This window comes from Berghia stephanieae, chromosome 7 (genome assembly GCF_034508935.2).
Source record: "Berghia stephanieae isolate SIO BIC M18660-M18661 chromosome 7, UCSD_Bste_1.3, whole genome shotgun sequence".
Lineage (NCBI taxonomy): Eukaryota > Metazoa > Mollusca > Gastropoda > Nudibranchia > Aeolidiidae > Berghia > Berghia stephanieae.
In genome coordinates this window covers 52,665,880-52,692,213 of record NC_088366.1, presented here as the reverse complement: position 1 = coordinate 52,692,213, position 26,334 = coordinate 52,665,880, and the positions used below count along the sequence as shown (strand labels likewise).

At 36.3% G+C, this 26,334-nt stretch overlaps 1 protein-coding gene across 3 annotated transcripts; it reads left to right on the top strand.

Moving 5' to 3' along the window:
- The first annotated feature begins 3,501 nt into the window (after positions 1 to 3,501).
- Positions 3,502 to 26,334, top strand: LOC144977474 (uncharacterized). 3 transcript variants are annotated; one of them, XM_078922725.1, is made up of 6 exons: positions 3,502 to 3,565; positions 13,866 to 13,962; positions 15,783 to 15,863; positions 17,194 to 17,331; positions 20,807 to 21,961; positions 24,153 to 26,334. In XM_078922725.1, exons 1-6 carry the CDS (start codon positions 3,563 to 3,565, stop codon positions 26,186 to 26,188), a joined length of 3,510 nt encoding a protein of 1,169 aa, XP_078778851.1. In that variant the 5' UTR covers positions 3,502 to 3,562; the 3' UTR covers positions 26,189 to 26,334. The 3 variants fall into 3 exon arrangements, with proteins under 3 accessions (XP_078778851.1, XP_078778852.1, XP_078778853.1); XM_078922726.1 differs by having other exon boundaries at positions 3,535 to 3,620; XM_078922727.1 differs by lacking the exons at positions 3,502 to 3,565; positions 13,866 to 13,962 and adding an exon at positions 14,929 to 15,009.

Sequence of the window (26,334 nt, the reverse complement as noted above, 5' to 3'; positions counted from 1 at the left end):
TTCGGAAACACGAAGGTGCCCTTTTGGGTTCACTCCGCACTGTCGTCCAAATCCCATATTCCCGGCTGCACATTATACTGATATCCTCTCCTAGTCCCAGGTTAATTACCCAGTGGTGCCCCCTCCTATAGTCTCGGGTTCATTATCCTCTGGTACCCAGCTCTCATAGTCCGGCCTCAATTTGATTCAATAGTATGATGTCACGTCTCCAAGCAACGACGGCCATCGTGGTTCTAAACCAAGAAAATCGGTACTTTTTGTTCTTCACGCTGACTAGAACATTTCATATGTCTTGTGATCAGTATGTGTAAAAGTCAAAACATGATCTGATTTATAATGTTTTTCCCTCTGGATACGCTTTATGCTCGTCGGAGAAATTTTTCATAAGGGCGTCCGCCATTGTTCCGATATTTTAGAGCCAGTTACTAAGTTATCATGCGTCATTACGAGGGAAGTGACGTTACGACTGTTGAAGCGTATTCCCACTGACCATGGTCCCATGTTTAATTTCTATCTGATTACTGATACCCTCTTCCCATAGTCCCTGGTTCACTCCCCACTGCTGTTCACTTCCCATGACCACTATCGGTTTTGGCGGGTTTCAGCGGGTTTCGTAAAAAAGAAACACACTCCCCTCCCCTAGTCCCAGGATTACTCCCCTACACTTCCCTGAGTACCTGGTTTACTCCCCCCACTGCTGCCCACTTCGCAAAACTTTATCGGGTTTTGACGAGTTTTGTCGGGTTTCGTAAAATAAGAAATAGCCTCCTCCTTCCACAGTCCCAGGTTCACTCCCCACTGGTGTACACTTCCCATATCTTTTTTCGGTTTCGTAAAAAAGAAACACCAATAAATAGGCTTTGATATGTGGTGGAATTTCATATTTGCATCATACCAAGGCCAAGTTAACTCGTCCCGAACGATCACGTGATCAAATTCTCTTTTCCGTTCTCTCGTTACCGGAACGAAGATGGAGCTTGCCTTTCACGATAGAAGATGAAAACGGTGTAAGGCTTTGATTTTTATAAATTTGCTACAAAAAATAAAATATGTTGCAGAAATTGCGATTTGATCCTTATTTATTTGCGGGTGCAAATAGTTGACATTGCACTTTGCTAACTAGGCTAACAAAATTGAATAATTTATAACTCTATTTATTTGTGGCGCGATTTTGTCATTCGTGGTATTACTTTTATTGTAAGAGAGATAGGAATTTCCTAGATATTTTTGCTGATGTGAAATTATTACTTTGTTTTATTTAACACCAAGAAAAATTGTTGGTAAATAAAAATGGGGTTGGAACTGTGTTTGTCAGTCCTCCAGTGGACTGAATACACAGCTGTGTTTTCAGTCCACCGGAAGAGATTATAATTATACAGACTGAATTGTTGACTGAGCGCGAGAAGGCGAGGTGAACGGCTGATTTAGCACAGCGTAACTGTAACCGGGGTAGGGTGGGCTAGGTGTTCAAGATCCTTTCTAGGCATAATATTTTCTTTCTGTCTTTTTTTCATTTCTCTTTTTTTTTTTTGTACTCCCTTGGCAAACAGATTCTTAATTTTCACCTCAACACGTTGACACTATTCCTTGTGACTTGAGAAATTTGAACGATATTTTACATTTTTTATATTTTATATTTATTTACTTTTACTCACTTTTAATATTATTATTTTTATGTAGAACACAGTGAGACGTCAAAATTTATTGCCTTGTGCATTCCTTGTACGTAACAATACGAGTCGGGAGAAAAACGAAGCAAAAACAAACAATCAAAATAAAAGAAAAAGAAAAAAAAAGAAAAGAAAGAAAACAAAACCAAAAAAAAAAAATGTTAAGAGAACATTTTTATAGTTATAGGGTCTTGGCTATGTTTGAGGGATCATCAGAGAGAGAGAGAGAGAGAGAGAGAGAGAGAGAGAGAGAGAGAGAGAGAGAGAGAGAGAGAGAGAGAGAGAGAGAGAGAGAGTGGGGGATGGGTCCTAAAAATCTGATCTCCTTGGAAAACTCATCGGTTTTGATAATCACAAAAATTCTAACGGACTAGGGAAAACTAAAAATAGATATAAATGTTAAGGAAGATGACTCTACATTCTTTTAAGGACTCTTTTGTTTTTAAAGGTTTGATAGCGCTTGTAAAACATTGAGGTCATTTTAGGGCTAGTAGAATGGAAGAAATGGGATACCAGTAAAAAAAAATCTAATTTTACAAGACTTGATAGACAATGAACAATAGACTCGTCCTACAAGACGAAGGACCAGGGATGATTTTGAAAGAAAAGGATGTTGGAAGAATCAAAGTCAAGACTGTTCGATGCGGTGGCCAAATAGAACCTTACTTGGGCAAACAATACCAAAACTCTGATCTCCTTGGAAAAAATCATCGGTTTTGATAATCACAAAAATTCTAACGGACTAGGAAAAATAGATATATATGGTAATTTTAAATTAATTATAGAAATATTATTCGCTGTGTGGCCAATTTATGCCAAATCGGTCAGGCCAATGGTTATCTAGCAGCCACGGTAAGAATCTCGGGCTCCCGATTTCGAGCAACTCATCAAGACTTTCCGAGAGTAAATAAAACGCTGGAAATGATATTATTAAGCCGTCAAATTGCCATAAATTATATGCCTGTCCATTTCTGATTATGCCTAACCTATAATAGGCTTAGTATCAATGTGGCCAATATTGATTAAAGTAAGTATCGACGATATTTGGTCCTTTTAAAATATTTTTATTTCCGGTGGACTGAATAAACAGCTGTGTTTTCGGTCCACTGGTGGACTGAAAACACAGTTCCCTTTATTTTACTGGGGGGAGACAGGGTTGCCAGTTTGGCATTTTAAATGCCAGATTTAAAAAATCTGGCATTTTTGAAAACCGTTTGGCATTAGAAAAATCATTTGGCATTTGGCATTTTCATTTGGCATTTTCTTTTCTTGTATATTATACTTCAAATGACACCTTTTCTTAATTATTTCTAAACGCTTAAAAACAAATCTCTTCACATCGGAAAACTTTGCTATTAAAACTGCGATGGATATTGTTTCTATTTTTTTTTTTTTTTTTGGAATTTTCTCTATAACTTCTTTGGACTCTGCACTTGAACCAGATTCAACAAAAAACATCATAAGAAACACGAAACAGTAAGTTTTCTTAATTGTCAATAATTATTCAACTGTTTACGTATTCACCGTTCATGTTAATGTATTTCTTTTTCATTCTTAAAATCCAACCGTGGTGTAGTGGTTTAGCACTTCACTTAGTAGTCAGTAGGTAAAAAATTACCCCAGCAGGAAATTTAGTGTAATTCAAAAAAAAAAAAAAAAAGAAAAGAAAACACGCAAGCCACCAGGATATGATAGTAAATTAATTGTCTATCAAAAGTGAGTAGTTTTCTTAGTGGGGGTGGGAGTCATCAGACTTTGGCATTTTTTTGAGTGTTTTGGCATTTTTTGAGTCTTCCCCTGGCATTTTGTTGAAAAATAATCTGGCAACCCTGGGGGGAGAGTAAATTCAATAGCTACGTCACAAAGCAAAATGGCGGCGCAAAGCCAAAACAATGGTAATATTAGATAGTATTAGGAAAGTTTATTAAAACTTTCACTCATCTATCACGGGTTTGTTCTAGAGTTATTAAAATACTAGATAGATACTTTATGTTGACAAATTGAATAAATAAACGCATGACAATCACGGTCAAAATTGAAAGAAATAGAGAGGTGGGCCTTTGGCCTACCAACCTCCGCTGCACGTCCAACTCGCCTTGAGCATGCATTCACGTAAAATATAAAGATTTTTTTTAAAAACCTACCTCTGTTTCAAAAACTAGCATCTTTCACCTTTCTAAGAAACATTTTGATTTTTCAGAACTTTAGTTCGTTAAAAAATACCGGAAGGCCTCCCCATTGAAATTGAACCTAAGGATATCTAGATAGAAGTAGAAGATTGATAGAGAGCCTCGCCTTTGGCCGACCAACCTCCGCTGCACGTCCAACTCGCCTTGAGCATGCATTCACGTAAAATATAAAGATTTTTTTTAAAAACCTACCTCTGTTTCAAAAACTAGCATCTTTCACCTTTCTAAGAAACATTTTGATTTTTCAGAACTTTAGTTCGTTAAAAAATACCGGCCAATCTGACCCGTTGAGTCGAATGAAAACGAAATTTTGTTGTTTACACGGTTCAAAGGAAATTCCGTAAATAAGCTTTCATGGACTTCCTGTGTTGTTTTTACAGCGTCACGTGACCGTTTTGAGAAATTTGTCGTCTGCTACAAATAATTAGACCGGTAGGGGGTAGATATTTTCGTTGGAGCAGAGAAAAAGTATTATTTCTTGGACTTGTAGAGAGGCCTAGGGTCCACCAGCAGTCAAGTTTATTGAATAAAAGAAAAAAAGGCCTTTTTACTGCACTAATGCACCAAATTGCATACCTATCTATGGACACTTTGTTCCGTATCTTTTTCCCAATAAACTTTTTTAAAAACCTGGGGCCAGGGTTGCTAGTTTGGCCTCCTGGTGGCCAAATTTGAGAAATTTGGCCTTTTCCCAAGCCATTTGGCCTCCCAAAATTTGGTTTGGCCACTTGGCCTCCTGTAACCAACTTTTTGGCTTCCTCTGACTTTCCCTGTTATATCGTTTTACTCTGGTACCGGTAAAACTTATTTTATTTGGCAATCTAAATATCTAAATGCAACACGTGCTAACGCCACAGATTGCATTTGCTAATGCTTCTATATATACGAATTTTCCTTATCCTATCTAAATTGTTTAACAAATCTAAAGAGTTTTCGCGAGGCTAAGGTGGGTTTGGTGGTATTTGGGCTCCTGCCGAGGAATCTGGCTTCTTGCTATAGCTAGTTTGGTCTCTTACTCAAAAATGATCTGGCAACCCTGCCTGGCTAGGCGGAACCTTGATAACAGAAACGGGGCCCACACGATTTCGCGAGGAATTAATCATGAAAACAATTAGGATATAATTTCAACACAACTTTTGAAATTCATCAAGGATTGTCCATTACCGAATGTTTTTTGATAGAAAACAAATGCATCTTCAAATCTAAACTGCTTTTGACGGTAAGCGGTAAGTTTTTATTTATTTTTCTGTCCAAACGAATGATTTGTCCTGGTTATAGAAGCTAAGTATTGGTAACACCGGCTCAGCTCTCTAGTACTTCTATTAGGGTTAGTCATAAGTCCTTAAGGCCTAGCAAAGGCAAAGGTGCTAGGGTGTTTGTTTTTCCTATTACTATTATTAGGTTTAGTTAAAGGTTATTTATTTTTCTCGGGGGTTAGTTGAGGGAATATTATTTGAGTTGTTTCCCTTTGTATGAGCTTTCGGTAGGCCTTACCACAAGAATGCATCCACACAGACACTCTGGCTCTGGCAAATAACAAAACTAATAAATCTTGAGAACGTAAACCGTTCGGAGAAGTAGAGATCAAGTTTATTTTCCCGAGCATTCTCATTCAGAGAAATAGTCACTTTGTTTAGAAAACGGTCCTTTTGGTGTATGACATGACCACGTCATAGTAGACGATATCGTCTACTATGACGTGGTCATGTCATACACCAAAAGGACCGCGGAGAATCGAAACAATGGTCAAAATAGGAAACTTTAAACTTTCACAAATCTATCAAGGTTTGTTCTAGAGTTATTAAAATGCTTCTATTCTATATGAGGACAAATTGAATAAATAAACACATGAATAAAGATCAATGGTGAAAATACAAATTGAAAGAAGACTGGAGATGTAGGAGCCTTCGGTAGGCCTCCCCAGAGCAACTAAAATCTAAAAATAATTTACGATAATTTCAAACTCTAAGGATTATATAATTTTTAAAAATATCTTTGATTTGAAGGCCAGCATTCCCATATGGAGCCTTAAGTAGTCTAGTAAGCCTCGCAATCCGAATGACGCTTGCTGAGAACTGTGTGATTCAGTCATAGTCGATGAGTATAGCTTCTCTTTCCATCCATGTTGTTAATTGTTTCCATTGGTCAAGGTCCTGGGCCAGAGTTTTGAGGCTGTCAAGATCTTGTTGTGACTTTAGTACGGAGGGAACTGCAATGTTTCTTAGTTCTTCAGGGATTATTTCGGCCTCGTGTGAATCCAGACATTTCTGATGTAGAGAGATCCTCGTTCAGGGTAGTTACTATTGATGTTGGTGGTCTCCCTACATATTTGTTGCCATTAAGGAAATATTCTGTCATTGCAGTTTGGGCTGTGATGTTCTTGTTATCTTCTCGATGTAAGATGTGACCAAATAGCCTCCATCGCTGTTCTTTTATTTTTGTCTCAGGTGGTACCGGGTTCTTTCATATTCATAGAGATCAGTAGTTGTAATTGTCGATTTTACGCGATGTAATTGTTTGCAGTGGTATGAATTGAGACTTTCTAAGTTTAAGTTCTTTTTTGTGAGGCCCCAATTATAAGCCAATATCAGAATAATCAATTGCTCGTAAATCTGTATAAGACCACCAAAAGTCCAGCATTCCTAAATCTTGTTTTTGTGATTTTTAGAGTTTTTAAATATGGAAACTGAAGAAGACATATTTGTACTTCAATTATCTCAATGAACTTGACTTTGTCAGAAAAGGAGGGGTGGTATTTACATGTTAAAATTTTTTTCCACTTTGTATCCTTTATGCTTTCTCACAGAGGCAGCTTCTTCCTGGTGTCTCATTTTCATCACTAACCATGCTCTTTTGTTTTAAATTGCCTGGAGAGGACACATGTTCATGTGATGTTCCCGACATCAAGGGTCCACAGCCCACAGCGACTATAACTCGAACTTTTAGTTTGAGCCAGCGCTCCACCGGTGGGAGGGTAATTAATCAAGTTGTGACAGGTCGATGACTCATCATGCTACCAGCATCAGCATTTTCGCTACCTGTATTTTTTCTCTTCGATTCTGCATTTTATTGATATTTTCAAATAATCGTTGCTCAATAATCCATTGACGTAACTTTTTTTTATTCATATATTCTTGTTCTTCATAATGTAAAGAATATTGTCATACCATTTGTATGGCTATGAACCGAATGGTTTTACAACGCCACTCTCCATGAGTTGTACTATAATTCAATGCAAGATCATAACTATAATTGGTAAGAAACATGTGAATAAATAGCATAAGTCACCGTCATCATCATCATTGCCTTTTTCACCCTGGGTCAGGGTATAGGCCACAGACAAACAGTTTCCATCCTTCTCTATCCTGAGCCAACTTTTTTATCTCATTCCAGGTCTTACCACTTCTCTGTATATCAGCTTCTTTAATTCTTCTCCATGTTCCTCGTGGCCTTCCCCTTGATCTTCTGCCCTGAGGGTTCCAGTCCAATACTTTCTTTGTTATAGTTGAGTCATTCTTTCTAAGCGTGTGTCCAATCCATCTCCATCGTCTTCTTCCTATATCCTCTCCACTGGTTTCTGTTGTGTTCTTTTCCATACTTCTTCATTTTTTATTCTATCCATCCATTTTATTCTGAGTAGCTTACGCATGCACCTGTTTACGAAAATCTGTACCCTCCTTATACATGCCTGTGATGCGTTCCAAGTTTCACATCCATACAGTAGGACAGACTTCACGTTTGAGTTGAAAAGTCTTAGCTTTAGTTGAAGGGAGATATCTTTAGTTCTCCAAACTCTGTTCAAAGATGTGAATGCAGCCTGTGCCTTTCCTATTCGTGCTTTCACCTCTGCTTCCGTGCCTCCATCCTTGTCAATTATACTTCCGAGATAGCAGAAGTGTCTATATCTTCGAGTTCCTGATCTTTAACTTTGATCTGCTCCCTTTGACGCGTACCTATCCTCAAGACCTTTGACTTTGCAGGGTGAATTCTTAGACCAATTGATTCCGACAGGCTGTTTATAATTGTGGTTTTTTCTTGCATCTGGTCCTGGGTGTGGGACAAAAGAGCCAGATCATCTGCAAAATCCAGATCATCCAACTGTGTCCAGGGGGTCCACTGTATCCCATTTCTTCTCCCTTTGGAGGTTTCCTTCATTAGCCAATCAATGGCAAGGATGAACAGGAATGGAGAGAGCAAGCATCCCTGCTTGACACCAGTCTTAATTTCAAAGCTGTCAGTAAGCTGATCTTCATGTACAACCCTGCAACTTGATCCTTCATACATTTCCTTAATGAGGTTTACTATCTTTTCAGGGAGTCCATAATGTGCCAGAATTTTCCACAATGTTGCTCTGTCAATACTGTCGAAAGCCTTCTCGTAATCCAGAAAGTTGACAATAAGAGGAGAGTTCCATTCTATAGACTGTTCCACTATGACTCGCAGAGAGGCAATCTGGTCGGTGGTTGAACGGTTTTTTCGAAAACCTGCCTGTTCGTCCCGCAGTTTAGCATCTGTTGCATTCTTAATTCTCTCTAAAATAATACGGTTGAAAACCTTTCCTGGGATAGAAAGAAGAGTGATGCCTCGATAATTATTACAATTACTGAGGTCCCCTTTCTTTGGAAGCTTGATAAGATGTCCTTCCTTCCAATCCTTTGGGAATATCCCGTCATTCCAGATTCTCTCAAATAGTGGGTGCAGGGCCTCAGCATTTCTTTCCGCATCAACTTTTAGAGCCTCCGGTGGAATCTGGTCTGGTCCAGCAGCTTTCCCCCTTTTCATCTTGTTAATGGCACCCACAATCTCTGCTATCGATGGTGGATCACAGCTAATTGGTAGCTCATTCCTTGCAGGCAAAATTTCTGGCTGGTTGTCTGGTGGTGGTCTGTTCAGAAGGCAGTTGAAATGTTCCCTCCATCGTTCAGATTGAGCCTCTTTTCCAAAAATAGTTTTCCCATCTTTGTCTTTGACTGGTACCTCTGGTTTCCCATATTTTCCAGCAAGTGTCTTGGTAGTTTGATAAAGGATCCTCATGTGTCCTCCAGTCGCTGCTGCTTCTGCTTTCTCTGCAAGTCTGTTCATGAATGCTTCCTTGTCTTTCTTCACAGATCTTTTGACTTCCTTAGCTATGGCTCGATACTGCTCTTGTGCATCCAGTCTTGAAGCCCTTGTTCGGCTTGCATTCACTTGTTCCTTCCTTGTTCTCCTCTTTTCAATAAGGTCCAAGGTGGTTGGACTTATCCATTCTTTATGTTCTGATTTCTTTACCCCCAATACCTCGTGGCAAGTTGTTATGTAGACTTCCTTGATCTTTGCCCAATGTGACTCTACATCTATGTCCTCCTCGAGCTCAGTAAGAGGTTGGAATCTATTACTCAATTGTAGTTTGAATTCCTCATTCTTTTCCCCATCAAGTGCATTCAACTCGAATTTTCTTCTTGTATGTGATCTGGCCCCGTGTTTTCTGAGTCGGAGCTTAAGCTTTGCCAATAGCAGGTGGTGGTCTGATCCAACATCTGCCCCTCTCCGTACTGTCACATCTTCCAATGAACGTCTGAATCTACGAGAGATACAAAAATGATCAATCTGATTCTCTGTCATACCATCTGGTGAGACCCAAGTTGCTTTGTGGATCCTCTTATGGGGGAACACTGATCCTCCAATCACCAAACTGTTGAATGCACAGAAATTTGCAAATCTCTCACCATTATCATTCATTTCTCCCATGCCATGACGTCCCATGATACCTTCATAGCCTACGTTATCCTGTCCCACTTTTGCATTAGCATCTCCCATCAATATGTTGATGTCTTTCCTTGGCAACTTGTCAATGACTTGTTGTAGCAGACCATAAAATGTATCTTTGTCCTCATCTGTTGCATCATTTGTTGGGGCATAGATCTGTACAATGTTCATGCTGATCTTCTTACTCCGTGTTGTAAAGGACGCCATGATGATCCTTTCTCCGCATTGTTCCCATCCTCTCAGTGACTTCTGGGCAAACTTGCTTAGAATTATTCCTACTCCCTGTATATGAATCCCGTCCCCTCTCCCTGAATATAAAATCTTCTCCCCAGACTTGAGGTGTTTCTGTCCGGATTGTATCCAGTGGGTTTCGCTTACTCCAAGTATATGCAGCCTGTATCTTCTCATCTCAGTCACAACTTGAGAGCTTTTTCCTGCTTCATACATGGTGCGAACGTTCCACGACGCAATTCGAAGCTGCTTGTTTGGCGAAGACGTCATCGGGTCAGCAGAGTCCTTTCGGCTTTGTCTGTTGTCCTTCATAAATTCTGATATTCCAGAAACTCTTCGGTCGCCCAAGCTAAAAAAAGGATTTGGTTTGTCTGTCTGTGTTTCTGTAACGGTTAGAGTTTAACGGAAAGGGGTGTTAACCCTTTGCCAACCCCCAACCTGGAGGACCAGGTGACTCAAAGATGGAGGAATCACACACCATTAGTCGCCTTTTACGACACGCTGGCTTGGCGTTGGGCTATTCTTGACCCTCTCAGTTGAGGGACCCCGGACACCACACGGGGAATAAGTCACCGTACAGGCAAATAATTTTGGGATAATCAGAAGCAGAAGAGAATGAGGAAAAAGTGTATGTAAGTTTTATGGCCTGTTCAGACCTGGCAGTCCTGTGAGAGGTCTTTATATTGTGGTAACTCCTTATCAAATCCACCAGTATCCTGTCCACAAATTTGCCAGTCACAGTGATGACTGGAAGGTACGTGTTAGTGTGTGTCTTATAAAATTGATATCCAATCATTCCTTATGAATAAGATTCACTTGATGACATATTTCATTAATTAATGATATAAATTCTATGGTCTGTCACGTTCCCGATCACATTGTCAGTAATAAATTTACTAAGAAATATATATATATATCGCTTATATCGCTTCAACCAGTAAATGCAGTGCATTTCCAATATATGTAATTTGGGGGTAATTGAGTGAGGGAATGCTTCTCTGTAATTCTGCAAATACCTTGTGACGGCTTCCTCTGCTCTTTTAATTTCTTCTGATGACATGGGATTTGAATGGGATACTAATTTATGTACAACTCTGTAGCTGTCATTTAAAGTATTATATTTGATCTCAAGTTGAATTATTTTCGTGATTAGGGTGTCTCTTTGGGTGTTTGTACTAACTGCATGTATAGCTGTCTTTGTAAGGTGTCTGTAAATTACTTTCTTTATGTATTTGTGGCAGTGATTGGCAATGAAGTGGCCACCGTGAAATGCTTGTCTGACAATTTTATTCTGATCTAAAACATGTTGTATTGCTTTTCTAACTGGTCCGATGATACTTTCTTTACATTCTTTCATGTCATGCAATTTTTTCTTTATCTTTTTAAATTGCTTCTCCCACCTCCTCTTTTCAAACATCTTTTGCCACAAAGTCTACATAGATTATTTAGTTTTGTTATATGAGTTTCAAGAGAATGTTCCATTCTTGTCTGAAGTACAAAAAAAATTATTTCAGTACCACAAATAAAATTAATATAAAAAAATAAAATCACTCAACCAAAAATAATAATGTTATTTCACACAACGGATTGCCCAGATTTTAAATAATCATAACTTTTTTTATTTCGTGTGAATTAAGCGTACTTCTTGGACATACTAATTGCAAATTTATTAAATTATTTTAGGGTGTAAGAAAATATGACCCTCATGGTGACAAAACATGTTTTAAAAATATTTTAATCAATGATATACGGTGGACAGAACAATTTCACTCACTAATTTGAAATATTCTTATCTGCTTTATAATCCAATTGGCACTTCACAAAAATATATATAATTACGACAGAAATTTAAAATATTTAAAATAATAAGAAGAAATTGTGTGTGACACATAGGTTTCCAGTATTAAATGATGTAAGGAGTGCATTTCTTATGAATTTTTTGACAATATCACCCTTGTTTTCGGACCTCGCTTACCTCCCCTTGTTTCAACTGACAAAGGTGCAGGTAATTAATCACTTGTGACAGGTGAAGTTCCCTGTTATCAGTGATTTGCCTGTGATCAGGGGAGTGGAATGGGCGACAGGGGAAGATGCACAGTGGGTGGCACGGGGGATACAGCAAGATCAAAGCAAAAACTAAAGAGTCAAAAATTAAGTTAGTTTTATTCGCCGTGGGTCAAGGGTTGCAATAATTTAATTTTGAAAATGTTATAGGCAGACATTAAATAAATAAAATTTTAAAAAATAAAATTCCCTTTATTCATCCAATAGGGGAAATTTGTCTCTAGGGTCTATTCCAAGGGAAGACTGGAATAACCCGGGAGTTAGCAGCAGTTTATCATTGCAAATTAGGCTGGGGCGAGGTGACACGCTCAAGGTCACACAGTTCAGTGGCAGGTGATCGAACTTGGTACCTTCCATGTACGAAGCAAAGACCGCACTGCTGAGCCACGCTGCCCGTATGACAGATGGCAGGCGTCTTTCCTTATAAAATATGAAATTGAACTTATCTTTTTCATGTCTAGATTTATTTTCCTCCTATTGACAAGCTTGTCCATTCTTTGAAAGGTCTGAATCAAACAGGTCAAGCAAATTTAACACTGTTGCACCCCTAACTACTGATACATTTTGATAAATCAGAAGCAACATACAGGAGGGCTGTTTCGGTGCTATGCAGATTTCTATACATGCTCAGCACTGCTGATTGAATAGACTCGTCGAGTCTCTAATGTACTATAGTCAGTTCCACGATCCGTGCGCATGCGTTGACGTGTATATCTTCACAACCTATCGATGGATTTTAATGATGATTGGCTCGAACACAAGAATTGTTAGTGACATTAAGCAGAATTATTTGCATTGGTTACAAAACCATAATTTGTGATTTTTCCTCTTTACAGTATATAAAAAATGAAGGATTTGGTCTGAGTGAGCATTTGGATGTTTTACATTTGTCAAGATAAACACACTGAATTCTGTTGTTATTACGATCACTGAACTCACTCACAGGCATAGCCAGGGGTTTAATTTTACGAGATTCATGTGCACTACTCACTAACTTTACCACCCTAGGTTTGAAATGACACAGCAAATTGTACACTTTGGACTCACTTGATATAAACAATTGTTAAAATTAATAGGTGAAAGCCAGAGGCATAGCTTGCTGCTGGGATTTCTACATTCATAAAACTGATATGGATGGAACATGCAAAATTATCACAATGAGGAGTATATAAAAAGTTGAGATTCTGTGATATTTCATATTATTACATTCAAAGCGCCAGACAGTGAGCATAATTCAAGAGTTGCGAATGTGCGCCATACTCGATGGAAGACCATTATGTTGGATTTACATGAAATGTCTTGTGCGAACTTTATAAGTTTTTCTTTTGCTCAGCAGCTGGTTGGGCCCTGTTTTGTTGAAATAAGTTGTAATCTGGTCACTGCTACTGGGGTCTATTATTATGATGCAACTATACAATACTTCCATAGTGGGCAGGGAGGTACATACTGTGTCTTCTATCCCCTATATTTGTTTTCCAACATGTTGTCTGTCTTTGTCTTGGAATGAGATTACTTGGTTTTGTCCTGGCCCTGGCTGGGAGGGAAACAGTCAAGTGATATTTTTTTTCCTTGTAAATCATCTCTCTGTGTTATGCACTGTATTATTTTTTGCTATCACAAATGTATGATTTGTAAACATTTGAGTGTTCCTCTTGGTCGGGGACCTGTGCTTTTGTCTGAATGAGATATTTAGTGATCTCAAACTAAGTACACTGATAGTATGCTCTTGGAATCCACATCTGTTCCCTATTTGAACCAATTCACCTTTTCTGCCTTATTCTTGGATGCTTTAATTGTAATTCTAGAACCTTTTACTATACCTTCTTCCTTTTTACTGGTGCTGATATGACCTAAATGTGTTGCAAGCGCCGTAAAACCCTTAAAAACAAACAAACAATTATGCAATATGAAATAATGCTGCGTTGAACATTTAAATGAGATCTTCTCAAACTTATTTTTTTCCCAGGACAGGGAACAATCACTGTTGGATGAGAAAGAGATGTTTGAACATGATGTAAAAGTTACCTCTCCTTGCCAAGGAGATGGAAACACTCTCATTACCAGTAAGTGATCTTGCCTTATTCATCTTTTTAATTTTTTTTTCTAACGCTGTCCATATAATTATTGTTAAAGACAATAATAACAGCCATGGAATTGGATAATCTTAACTAAAATTTCTTTGCTGTCAAAATTTTGTCTTTTTTTGCACAATCCAAAATGGCTGTCATATTACTACAGTGTTTTTTTATATTGCGCTTAATATAATCAAAGCACCTCTACCGCACAAAATTCACCGCAGTTTTAAACAACTCTAAAACTGGCAAACACATGCACAATTAGCTTTGTATAATTGTAAAAATATAGCAGCATTCACAAAAACAAACTTTGTGCATATAGAGGTGAAATAGCAAATAAATTTGAATTAATGAATATAATTCCTATGCCAGTACATTTGAAATTCTAAACAATTTGGCTGATGAAAGGTGGAACCACCTTGTTTGCGTTGAGAAGTCTCATGTATAAGTATTATATCTTACAAATTATACATTCCAACTAGTCTGTTTGCCGAAAGATTATTTCTGTAAAAATATTCCCCCAAAAATGTGTGTGATTTACGAGCTTACATGAAAAAATTCACCCCAAAACAATTTTAACATTTGCTCTAGTTTATGGGAAATAACTTTGAGCAAACAAAAATTATGAAATAGTGATTAAGTAATCTGGATGTTATTAAGGACAAGGGAACTGTCCCGTAATTTTTCAAAACTCTTTTCACTTTTTCTAACTTTGAAAAAAAAAAAACAACAAATAAACAAATAAAATTTTGCAATATTTCTTCTCAAATTTTGGGGTTTAAAATTAAATAATAAAAAATGAAAAATAATATTCCCTTTATTCATTCCATAGGGGAAATGTTTCTTTATGGTCTATTACAGTGATGATAATCTTCCGGGGAATTCAGGGATTTTTGAATTTTCTCAGAAATTTTCCTCTGATTTTGCCCTATCAAACATTTTCCTCTGATAAAGGTCAAGTGGTGGATCTGTGAAATAATCACCACCATGTCTTGGGTCATATTTTGACACCTGTGCTCAGTTCCATCAATTTTGGTAACACTCCCATTTTTATGGCCTTATTCATATATCTCTCTCAGCCGTTCTTCTAACAATCGTCATGTTCTTTATAAATGTCATCTGGTTATAGAGAGATAACATTAATTTATTACAATTAAAAGGGGTGCTCAACTTAGTTGACTCTTTTTACCTTTGTTTTTACTGTTTGACAATTTTAATTTATTAAGTTAAGATACTTGAGTCTTTTTGTAAGATCTGTAATCACTGGGCTACAGTAACAAAGATAAAACAAGTAAAAACAAATACTTTCAGGCCTTTTAACCAAAAGTTAATTTTAAATCTTTTGAATATAAGGTATGTCTTTAAAATCGTTTTAAGGTAAGTGCAATTCATTAAAACTTTGCATACTTTGCACAAGTATTAGTAATATAATATATGAAACCATGATATTTGATGTTATGATTTTGTTTGAGTTTGACCACTGGACCGATAAATTTTCCTCTTTTTTGACAAATTGCCATTATCATTAATTCCAAGGGAAGACTGGAATAACCCAGGCGTTAGTTGCAGTGCAACACTGCAAACTGAGCTAATGTAAGGTGACTTCTCAAAGCCACACAATGCAACGGATACTCAAACTCGGTACCTTTCGGGTATGAAGCAAAGACTGTAGTGCTGAGCCATGCTGCCCCACTGCAGGGGACAGATAGATTATTGGTCACAGAGACTTTACTAGTACATATTTCATTATATTTTTCTGCAAGTAAATGATTCTATGAATCCTTATATATTAATTCTCTTCTCTCCAGAATCAGAAGCTGAAAATGGAACACAGGATGTAGAACAACAGTGTGACTTGAGAAATGGAGTTGTGGCATTGCTTGACCAATGTAATTATAATTGCTTGTTTCAAAACTCATAATCAGTAGTCTGCTCTCAATATTCGTAAATTCTTTCCTTTAGGAATCTCCTCAGTAAAATGCCTTGGTCTTTTTCCTATGTACTTTTTCTGTCACCAATTTCCAATTATGCAATAATCGCGGGTGGTTGGATGGGAGCATCACCCTTGAATCATATACCTATGATGTTCGCATGGGTGTACGATCCGATAGTGATGTCGTTTCTTCTTCTCTTTACTAGCCTATCCTGCTTCTTTGGTTTGTGATTGTATTTTTGACAGGGGATATATTTTTTTTTCTGTAAATCTTCTGCCTGTTTGTTCTTGGTTATTTATAATTTAGCTTATGATATCTTTAGGTTATGATTTTGATTTACATTTGTACTATTTTTGTTAGATTGCTTGTTTTCTTGTTTCAGCGGTCTCTCATATAACCTCAATTGTGTTGGAAGAGACCTAAAGCAACAAACAAACAAAAAAAAATGCAATAATCCGGTGGATTCAAGTCTGATGATTGGGGTGGTTATTGCTCTTTTAGATAAAATCATTTATTCGAGGTTAAAAACTACTGTAGGGGTCCCGATAGCTCAGTTGGTAGAGCACTCGCTTCACATGCAAAGGGACCGTGATCGATCCTGGGTGCAGTCGAGATTTTTTTTCTGAACCCCCCCCCCCCCTCTCCTGTCCACCCAGCAATGAATGGGTAGCTGAGTCTGTTAGATTTGGCGGAATGCACAATGTGATAGACTAGCATCCTATTCAAAGGATAGCAAGCAATTGCTACTGTCCGTTTCACACTACAGAAGCCTGTATAAACTCCGGCTCCATGGGCCCAATGGCTCTGAAGGACTACAAGAAAAACTACCGTGTTCATTTGCTGGTATGCGAGGTTGCTACATCCCGTTGTAATATGAAATTGTTTAATTTGCTTTGAGCACATTTAGTGGATATTGCGCTGTATAAAAAGCTCAATGAATGGGTATACAGTCCTGTAAGGTTTTGAAACTGGATTTTTGTAAAATGACATTTTCTCAATATTTCATTTTTGCTGTCGTTTATTGTTATAAACTTTTGTATGCACGGATATGATGTTAATATTCTATTGCTCAAAAAACAAAAATCATGAAAATACATGTATGATGTAGAAATTTTGTAATTTTCTGTTGCCATCAAGCAACTTTAAGTGTCTCATTTTTTTTTGTATAACCACCCGATATATATATATATATGGTGAAGTAATATGAATTCTACAGTAATTCAATCCACCCTTTTGAATTGGATTTTTTATCAATATTTTTTTTTATTTTGGTCTTTTTTTAAAGATGACCTGTCAAGTCAAGCCTCAGAGGAGTGTATACAACAAATTGTGAGCATGCTGGGAAAAGGCATATTGCCTACATTTGATGAATTGACTGCCTTACTTGGAGTGCCTTTGTCTTCTCCGTCTTCACCAACTTGCGGTACTTAATTTTTTTAAAAATATCATTTGAAAGCTGTTAAGAAATCTTAATTATATAGTTCCAAATTGACAGCTTAAAATTGAATGAGTCCCAATAGATGGAACATAGAATTATTATTATTATTATTATTATTATTATTATTATTATTATTATTATTATTATTATTACTATTATTATTATTATTATTATTATTATTATTATTATTATTATTATTATTATTATTATTATTATTATTATTATTATTATTAATATTATTATTATTATTAATATTATATTATTATTATTATTACTATATTTACTATCATTATTGTATTGTTGGGGTTATGATTATTGTATTTATTTCATAATAATGCCTAATAATAATTATTATAACAATAAAATTTAAAAAAATAATAATAGTAATAATTATAATATCATATCAGCCATAGGGCTTTAAAATGGACCAAGTGTTCGTTTAATAATCCCTGCATTGTTCTTCTTGGGGAAATGCAGATACCGGTGAAAGTGAAACTTCACATGTGCACAGTTTCATGCCTCGTCTTGTCTCCGCCACGTAACGGTTATCCCCATTGAAAAGAATTTCTAACAATTTTTAAATGAATTTTTATAACAGAAAGTTTTTTTTCAGGATCTGATAAAATTGATGCCAGGATTTTTAAAATCCCTTTTTCATTCTTTGACTTTATTCCATCATGAATTACTACGTAATAATTAGAGATGTCAACATGTGTAATATGACAAATCTTGATTCTTTTTGGATTTCATAACAAATACAGTCCACTCCGGATAATCGCAACTCGGTTAATCGCAACATTTCCCGAGAAACAGAATTAATTCTTTATAAAAGTCTCTGGTTAATTGCAACAAACTTCGGCTAATCGCAACAAATTTTCGACCTGAAAAAAAATGGCAAATTCAACAAATCAATCAAACAAAATCTCATGATTAAATTTCATTATGGGTGAAATCATAAAAGGTTGAAAAATTGAGAGTGGGAGGTTTTTAATGCAGAAAAGTGAGTGGAGCAGGCACTTATGTTGGTAACAACAAGATATGAAGTGAGTAGAAAAGTGCCAGAAGACGATAGAGAATAAAAAATTTTTTCGCGGCGGTGGTGGGGTTTGAACCTGCGACCTTATTGGTACGACAACTCCGCCTGGCAGGTGAGAGCGCGGCTCTACCGTGTGAGCTATCCACGAACACAAAAATATTCGTTTCAAACCCAAAGTCATTTCTAGATCCCTCTCTCACCCACTTCTTGAGACCGCCGATTCGTTCACCACCATCGCGAAGTAATTTTGACCAGCAGTTAAGCATAATAGCCAATATTCTCAACACAAACATATAACATAGAAACGATTGAGACATTGAGTATGCTCCGGTGTATGGGGTGAATTTTTAATTCAGAAAAGTGAGTGGAGCAGGCACTTATGTTGGTAACAACAAGATATGAAGTGAGTAGAAAAGTGCCAGAAGACGATAGAGAATAAAAATTTTTATTCTCTATCGTCTTCTGGCACTTTTCTACTCACTTCATATCTTGAGGTTTTTAATGCTGCAGTAGTGTGTCACCACTCTATTAGAGACAAAAGAGGATGGGATTTGTGGTATGGGTTTGTGCGGTAATCTGTGACCATGATAGGAGGCGAGGGGGGGCTGGGCGTAGTCTAGAAAACAAGTAGATAATGACAGTTGTATGGAGAGACTGAACGATATCCTTTGTTTTGGGATTGACAATTGTGCATTGTGATCAATGGGTTTGGTAGGAGCTTAATGTCTATCATCACTGCTAATCTCTTACACATGTTGAGAAGAAAAGAAAGAAAGTTAATCCAATCTGAATAAGATGTCGACTTGCATTAAAGTTACTTTTGCTTGTAAAAATCTATAAAGGGCTTGTCATATGGTTTTTGTTTTTATTTTTGTTTACAAAAACTGATTTGGGTTTACCATATATGTATAAATTGTTGCAATAGTAGACAAGACACTCGACTTCGGTTAATCTCAACATGTACGCTGACCCCAAGGTGTTGCGATTATCCGGAGTGGACTGTACTTCCAATTGTTAATGTCTCACTATGTGATTGATCAAGATTAATACATGGATCATTTTAAGTGCTAACATCCCCATTTAATGGATTTAGAATGAATGTCAGACTGCTTTTTAAGAGTATATAAAGTATTGTAAATGGTGAATAGGTTTGTGAGGAAAGATGGGATTTGTTAGGGTTGATTTTATTTATTTATTTATCTTATTTTCCGTACTGTTGGCCTCGGAAACGATCTCGACTTTTAAAGAGTATAAAAATAAACATATTTTTATTTGCGTAATGAGTTAGCAAGCTCTGCCTCTGATTTCTGTTGAATTTCCAAAATCAAATCTCAATTGTCACACGCAATCTTTATTTCCAACTGCAATTCAGTCCTGTTATAGACTGTCACAAAGTGTTGTAGAAGAGAATGACGATGAACGTTTTAAAGAGCAGATATAGTGAAATTGGATGAATGAATGTGAACATATGTTGAGCGAGTATTGTTTAAACCTTTATTGTCAAATCTGAGATTCCTACACCAAAGAATGGCTTGCAATTTAAAGGGAAAAGAAGAAGACCCCCACCTCCATTGTCTCCCTTTTTATTTTTAGTGCTTGTATGCTGATATCAATTTGTAGACTTCTCTATTTAGCAATGACTATGAAAAATGTTTTTTTCTCTTTTTGAGGAAAATTTTTGTCTAAAATCAAAGCCCTATCTCCATTGAGTAAAAATGTTTTTGAATTTTGAAAATCCATTCATAAATAAACAAGTTATCCAGTTTCAAAGGTGTCATTTATTTGGATGACCCGCAAAGAGGAAAAAAAGCGAAAATATGGGACGCTTTTTCGGCATTTTTTTCGACCTTTGGTTGTATCTTGCGTAATAAATGGATTAAAAGATTGAAACTTGAAGAGCAAATTAGGATGGTGTTTTGTAAAATACGGGAAAAGTACTCGTCATATTCATATGAAATTTTACAACCAAAAAGAAGAAATGTTCATGTATTACCTTGTCAGCGACAAAACCTCCACGCCCGGTAGTTTTAGAAATATTTTACTCCAAAGAGTAAAAATCTTTTTTTTAACGGTCTTCTGGTAATCGCACGAGTTTTGTCGCTTGACATAATCTAAAATGACCTTTTTTCTAACTGTGTGCCAACTTTCAGTCATATTCATCGATAAACAGCGTCGTAATTAATTTTTTAAAATAGCATGTACGAAACGGCTTCGTCCCATATTTTGACGCGAATTCTGGCACTTCGTGAGCGAAAAAGAGGCCCAAAGATTTGTGCGGGATAGTCATTGCTACTCTATTGCCTTCCTTTATACTCCCCTAAAATGACCTGATTGCTTTTCAAGTGATGTACAATACCTGGATAAACATAAACCTACACTGTCGTTATTACTAATATTTAAAAAAATGTTTGTTACTATTCACAGATGTTAGTGCCCAAACTTCAAAACAAGAAGATAATGCTGAAAATTATAGAAATGTGCCTGAAGACTCTAAATCAACAATATTCATGAGAAACGAGCCTGACCCTGCCAGGCTTACAAATTTTTCAAGTCCAGTTTCATTGCAAAATTGTGAATCTGAAACTGATGTGATATCTGGGGAATGCAAACCTTCTGATTTCTTTCAGACATCTACAATTCAGAATAGTGTTGCCGAAACTTTCATATATCAAGAAGTCATAAAGCCATCTTTAATACAGAGTATTGTGAATGAAGCCCCCAAATTTTCAGAAATCATCCTTTCATCTCCAGTACAAGATAATGTGCCTGAAAATCCCGAGATCCCATCTTCTTTACAGAAAACTGTGCCTGAAAACTCGACACTTTCAGATTTTGTTAATCCACCGTTACCACCTTTTGGGTCAATACTTCATTCCCCAGTTGGGCCTCCTGAGCCAACAACTAACATTGTTGACATTAAAAAAGAACATTTATTATCAAGCGTTTCCATTATTGATGCTGAAAGATCCTCTTGTCCAAGTTCAGAAATGACTCAGTCCTCTGACAATGGTAGTGGGGAATGCAGTGAAGAGTCAACAACTCCCCTCTACAGTGACAGACATTCAAAAGAAGAATGGAATGAAGATATTAAATGTCTCTTTCCCATCATCTCTGAAACTAACATTAAGCAGTTTGAGTGTTCCCCGCCATCAATTGAAAATGAAGTCAAAATGGAAATGAACCACCCAGCAAATGGTGATGTCGATGAAAGCTGTATGCAAACTACTACTAACAAATACAGTGAAAAAGGAGATTGTGAAAGACTTAAAACCCAAAACAATGACAGCGAAGACGAGGAAGTTGTCAATACAAACCCCCACCACTTTAACGAGTTTAAGAATTCAATTGAAGCAGACGGAGACGAGGACCTGGAAAAACAGTGGCAGTTGAAATATATGGCTATTGACAATAGTAAGCAGGCAGACCTGATGGATGACGACAACAGTCATGATGTGGATGATGCCAGTTTCGATATACCCATGGATGTCCAAGCAGAAAGTGACATTACAACTATAATACAGACCTCTACAACTCCCTCTCAGTCTGATAGGGACCAAAAAGATGTTCAAGAATATACTGGTAGGTATCCAATATTTGTTTTGCCTGTTTGCTTTTTAAAAAAATTAATTCAGTCCACAGTTTTTCATGAAATATACTTTTTAAATTGAAATTCATTAAATTAAATTAAATTACTTTATTCATCCCCAAGGGGAAATTTGTCTTTAGGGTCTATTCCAAGGGAAGACTGGAATAACCCAGGCGTCAGCCGCAACATGAGCTAGGGCTAGGTGACTTGCTCAAGGCCACACCAGCGCAGCAGCCGCTGATTGAACTCGGTACCTTTCAGGTACGAAGCAAAGACCGTACCACTGAGCCACGCTGCCCCCTAAGAGATAAAACATGAAGAATGAAATGAGAATATTGAATGTCTCTTTCCCATCATCTTAACTCACTCACTCAACCCTAATACCGACTATATCCGTAGCTTACCCAGGTTACTTTCACCCCATGCCTATTTATTACATTTTTATGAAACAAATTAAAGGCGTAGTATCAAAGCTAATGCTTTTAGTTTTTACATGTTTATGGTAGTTGAATAAAACTATTTATGTATATATGCTCATTTTAGTATATTTTTTTCAATTTTGAAAAGTAGCAAAAATACTCTAGGATTGAGTGAGTTAAGAGCTAAATTTATATATTAGGTTGGTATTTAGAAAAATAGGGTTATCTTGCATTATAAGTGGTACTAAGCTGCTAGAAGCTGTGGATTGTAAAAAAAAATTATGATTGGGTGCTATATAGGTATGTGGCATAATTATTAATTATTTTACAAATAAGAATTTTATTGATAAGATAATGAACCTATATACACATATATACAAAAAGTGCATAGGCTCTGAAACACATTTTCATCTCAAAGACACGGATGCTAAATTGCCAAATTGCCGGCATAACAGACCTGCCTATTATTACGGACCGTCCGTAATTGTTATCGAAGTGTAAGAACAATTACGGACTCATGGATTAGAAGAAATACAGTAGAACTCGGAAATAGCGAGTTCGACGGGTCCACTCCTGATTACTCGCTATTTCCGAGTTCTCGCTATTCCCGAGTTGCCAGGAAAGGTCACTCGGCCGTACAAAAATATGGAAAGACAATAAGTGTGTGTGTGTGTGTGTTTGTAGGCCAAAAATATTTAAATCGCCCTTGTCTGGTGTTTTGCTTTACTTCGTTCGAAGTCCTAGGCTGGGGCAGGAAATGCTCGTTATTTCCGAGTTGACCTCTTGTTCATACTCGCTACTTGCATGCGAATTTTATTGACTCAAATAAGAGAAAAAAACGGGGATTTAGATTTTACTCGCTATTTCCGAGTTCTCGCTATTTCCGAGTACGTTACTTTCATGTTCTACTGTATTACTGATACAAATGGTCGCAACATTAAATAAAAAAATAATACTTTTTTTTTCATTATTAACCGCATTCTACAATAAAAAAATCCCAATGCCTGGCCTCGTTGGCTGGCGACGAGTGATGTCATCGATTCGACACGGCAACTTTACCCTAACTTTACCCTCATCGGTAGACACAGTGCAGTGTCGAAAGTAGGTCATATTAGGTCATCAATAAGCATATTATTATCGCGGGGGTCATTGGCAATAGTAGGCCTAAATAAGATGGTAAGTTTATTTTACATATATAAAAGGGTGTATCTATCATTATTATTGTTTGCTTTAGTATTACTGAAATTTGATCATTAATTACTGATGAATTTTGTATTTCTTACTGAATTTGAAATTTTCAAGTGGGCAGGTATGGCATAAGCTGCTAGAAGCCATGGACTGTAAAAAATGATTGGGTGCTATACATGTGTGCTATAATTATTAAGCATTTTACAAATAAAAACTTTAAAGATGAGAAGACAAAAATATATACACGCATACAAGGCATTGAAACACACATATTCATCACAAAGATTTTTTTGGTTTAATTTATAACATCTGAAATAATCAATGTTTCTTATATCTTGGGACGGCCTACATTTAATGCAAAAGGGTCTATGACAATCTTTCTGTTTATTTTTGGTTTAGATATGTCTACTCCCCTGGCTTGAAAGTGTGTAAGAATTTAACAATCCATTTCTGTACATGGGACTGCTGTCATAAAACGCTTAAAAAATAATGTTAGATATTATATTATTAATTTTTTTATTGTGTATATCAAGGTCTTTATTTTTAAACAATTTTTTATATCCTCTTTTTCCACCAGATATCAGTGATAAAGAAATGCGGTGTCTTAACACTAGAGGAACTGAAACTACCACTTTCACTGGCTTGGACAATGATGATGATGATGACTGTTTAATGAAAGATGCGTCTCTTCCTCCTGTGACATTCAAATTTAATGAACAGCGGGTCGATCATTCCAGCAATCCTGCCACTATTAATGAAAACTGTTTGAAAAGCGAGTTTAATTTAATTGAAGTCACAACCAGAGTTCTTATTGGAGATAATTTAGAATGTAATAGAGATTTATTGGAAAAGACCGCTGTGATTGATAAAAAAGATATCGATATAAACGTAAAGGTTGATAAAAAAGTTATAGATATGAACATAATGGCTGGCCGATCAAATATTGAAGTTAAAGGTAGCAATGGGGTCGGGGTAATTGAAAAGAGATCTCTAAGGACAAGGCATCAAACAATTAATTATGATGAAACTGATGAATATAACAGCAATAAATGTGAAGGAAAGGTAATGAAATGTAACACATGTCATAAAACCTTCCGCAGTTTCTTTTCTTTAAAGTCTCACTGTAGGAGAGTTCATTCAAATCATCCAGAAGTACAAGGAAATCACGGTCAGATTTATCATCTAGAGTCTTCTTATCTCAATCGATGCAATGAGACCATTCACAATAATAATGATGATGATAATGAGACAAAGAAGAAGAAAAAGAAGAATGGTAATAATAATAATAATAATAATAATAATAATAATAATAATAATAATGATAATAGAAAAATTGGAATTCTTGAAAAACTGAAAACAAATAGAGAGATTTGTCACAAGGAGTTTACAAAACCTATCACCATTAATAGTAATGAGACGAATAAGAAAAAGAAGAAGACTAATAATAGTTGTAGTGGTAATAATAATAATAATAATGACAATAGCAATAATAAAAATAAAAGTGATAATGATGATAATAGAAAAAATAGAAGTCTTGAAAAACTAAAAACAAAAAAATATATAAAGAAATATAAAGTCAGATTTCACAAAGTTGGCTGCATAGTGTGTGAAGAAAAATTTGCCAGGCACGGTGATTTCGTAGAGCATTTTGGCATTTTCCATTCAGAGTTCCTTACTTTCAAGTGTAATTTGTGTGATGTGTCATGTAAGACGATAGATGACATAGAATCTCACATGAATGTCCACAAGGTTCCTACATCCTTAGGCATAGATCCAGTCATCGCTGACTGGCGGATGTTGATTGATGACAAAATAAGGGGTAAAGTTAAAAACCTTAGAACTTACAAATGTATTTTCTGTTTAAAGCAGTTTCTTTCTATTTCCCAAAGGCGAATACATGAGAAAACTCATGCCAATGAAGATAGACCATTCAAGATTGAATGTCCTGTTTGCAATAGAACATTTAAAAATCGAAAGAAACTCATAGATCATTTAAATACTCATAAGGCTAGCAAGGTTTATCATTGTAGCATATGTGATATAGGCTATAGCAGCGCACATTTTTATAGGATGCATTACAAAGAAGTCCATTATAATGGGTGTAAAGTTATATGTACCATTTGCAATAAAAAATTCAGTAATCCAGCAAATCTGAAAAAGCACAACAGAGAACATACAGAGGGAAAAACTTACAAATGTTCAGATTGTGACAGATTATTTGCATATACATTTGCTCTGGCTCGGCACTATAAAAGTGCTCACGTAAAAATAAGAACTCCTAATTTATGTTCGTATTGTGGGAAGGAATTCAATTCCCCAAGCAAACTGAAGATTCACATCAGACAACAGCATACTGGGGAAAGACCTTATAAATGTACCCTTTGTGACAAAACTTATGCTGGTGCTGATTTGCGTAGAGCACACGAGAAGACTCATACTGAAAAGAGAGATTTTATATGTCAAACATGTGGAAAAATATTTAAAAGTTATTTTGTTTATCATAGGCATATGAAAATTCATACAGGGAAAAAACCCCATAAATGTAACATTTGTGGATTTGAATTTATCCAAGGATGTTCACTTAAACGCCACATGAAAACACAACATATGTAGTTGAGACAATGAAAATTTTGGCTCCTTCACTATGTTGCCATTATGATCAGTCAAAATGCTCTCAACCATCTGAAGTCCTGGTTTTTTTTTTATTACTTATATATATATATATGACATATAAAATATATTGTTATTTTGTCAAGCAA

Excerpts from the sequence above, each read along its gene's own strand:
- LOC144977474 (XM_078922725.1), top strand. Across the intron at positions 13,963-15,782 it reads TGGAAACACTCTCATTACCA|AATCAGAAGCTGAAAATGGA; the intron begins GTAAGTGATCTT and ends TCTTCTCTCCAG. Across the intron at positions 21,962-24,152 it reads AGATGTTCAAGAATATACTG|ATATCAGTGATAAAGAAATG; the intron begins GTAGGTATCCAA and ends TTTTTCCACCAG.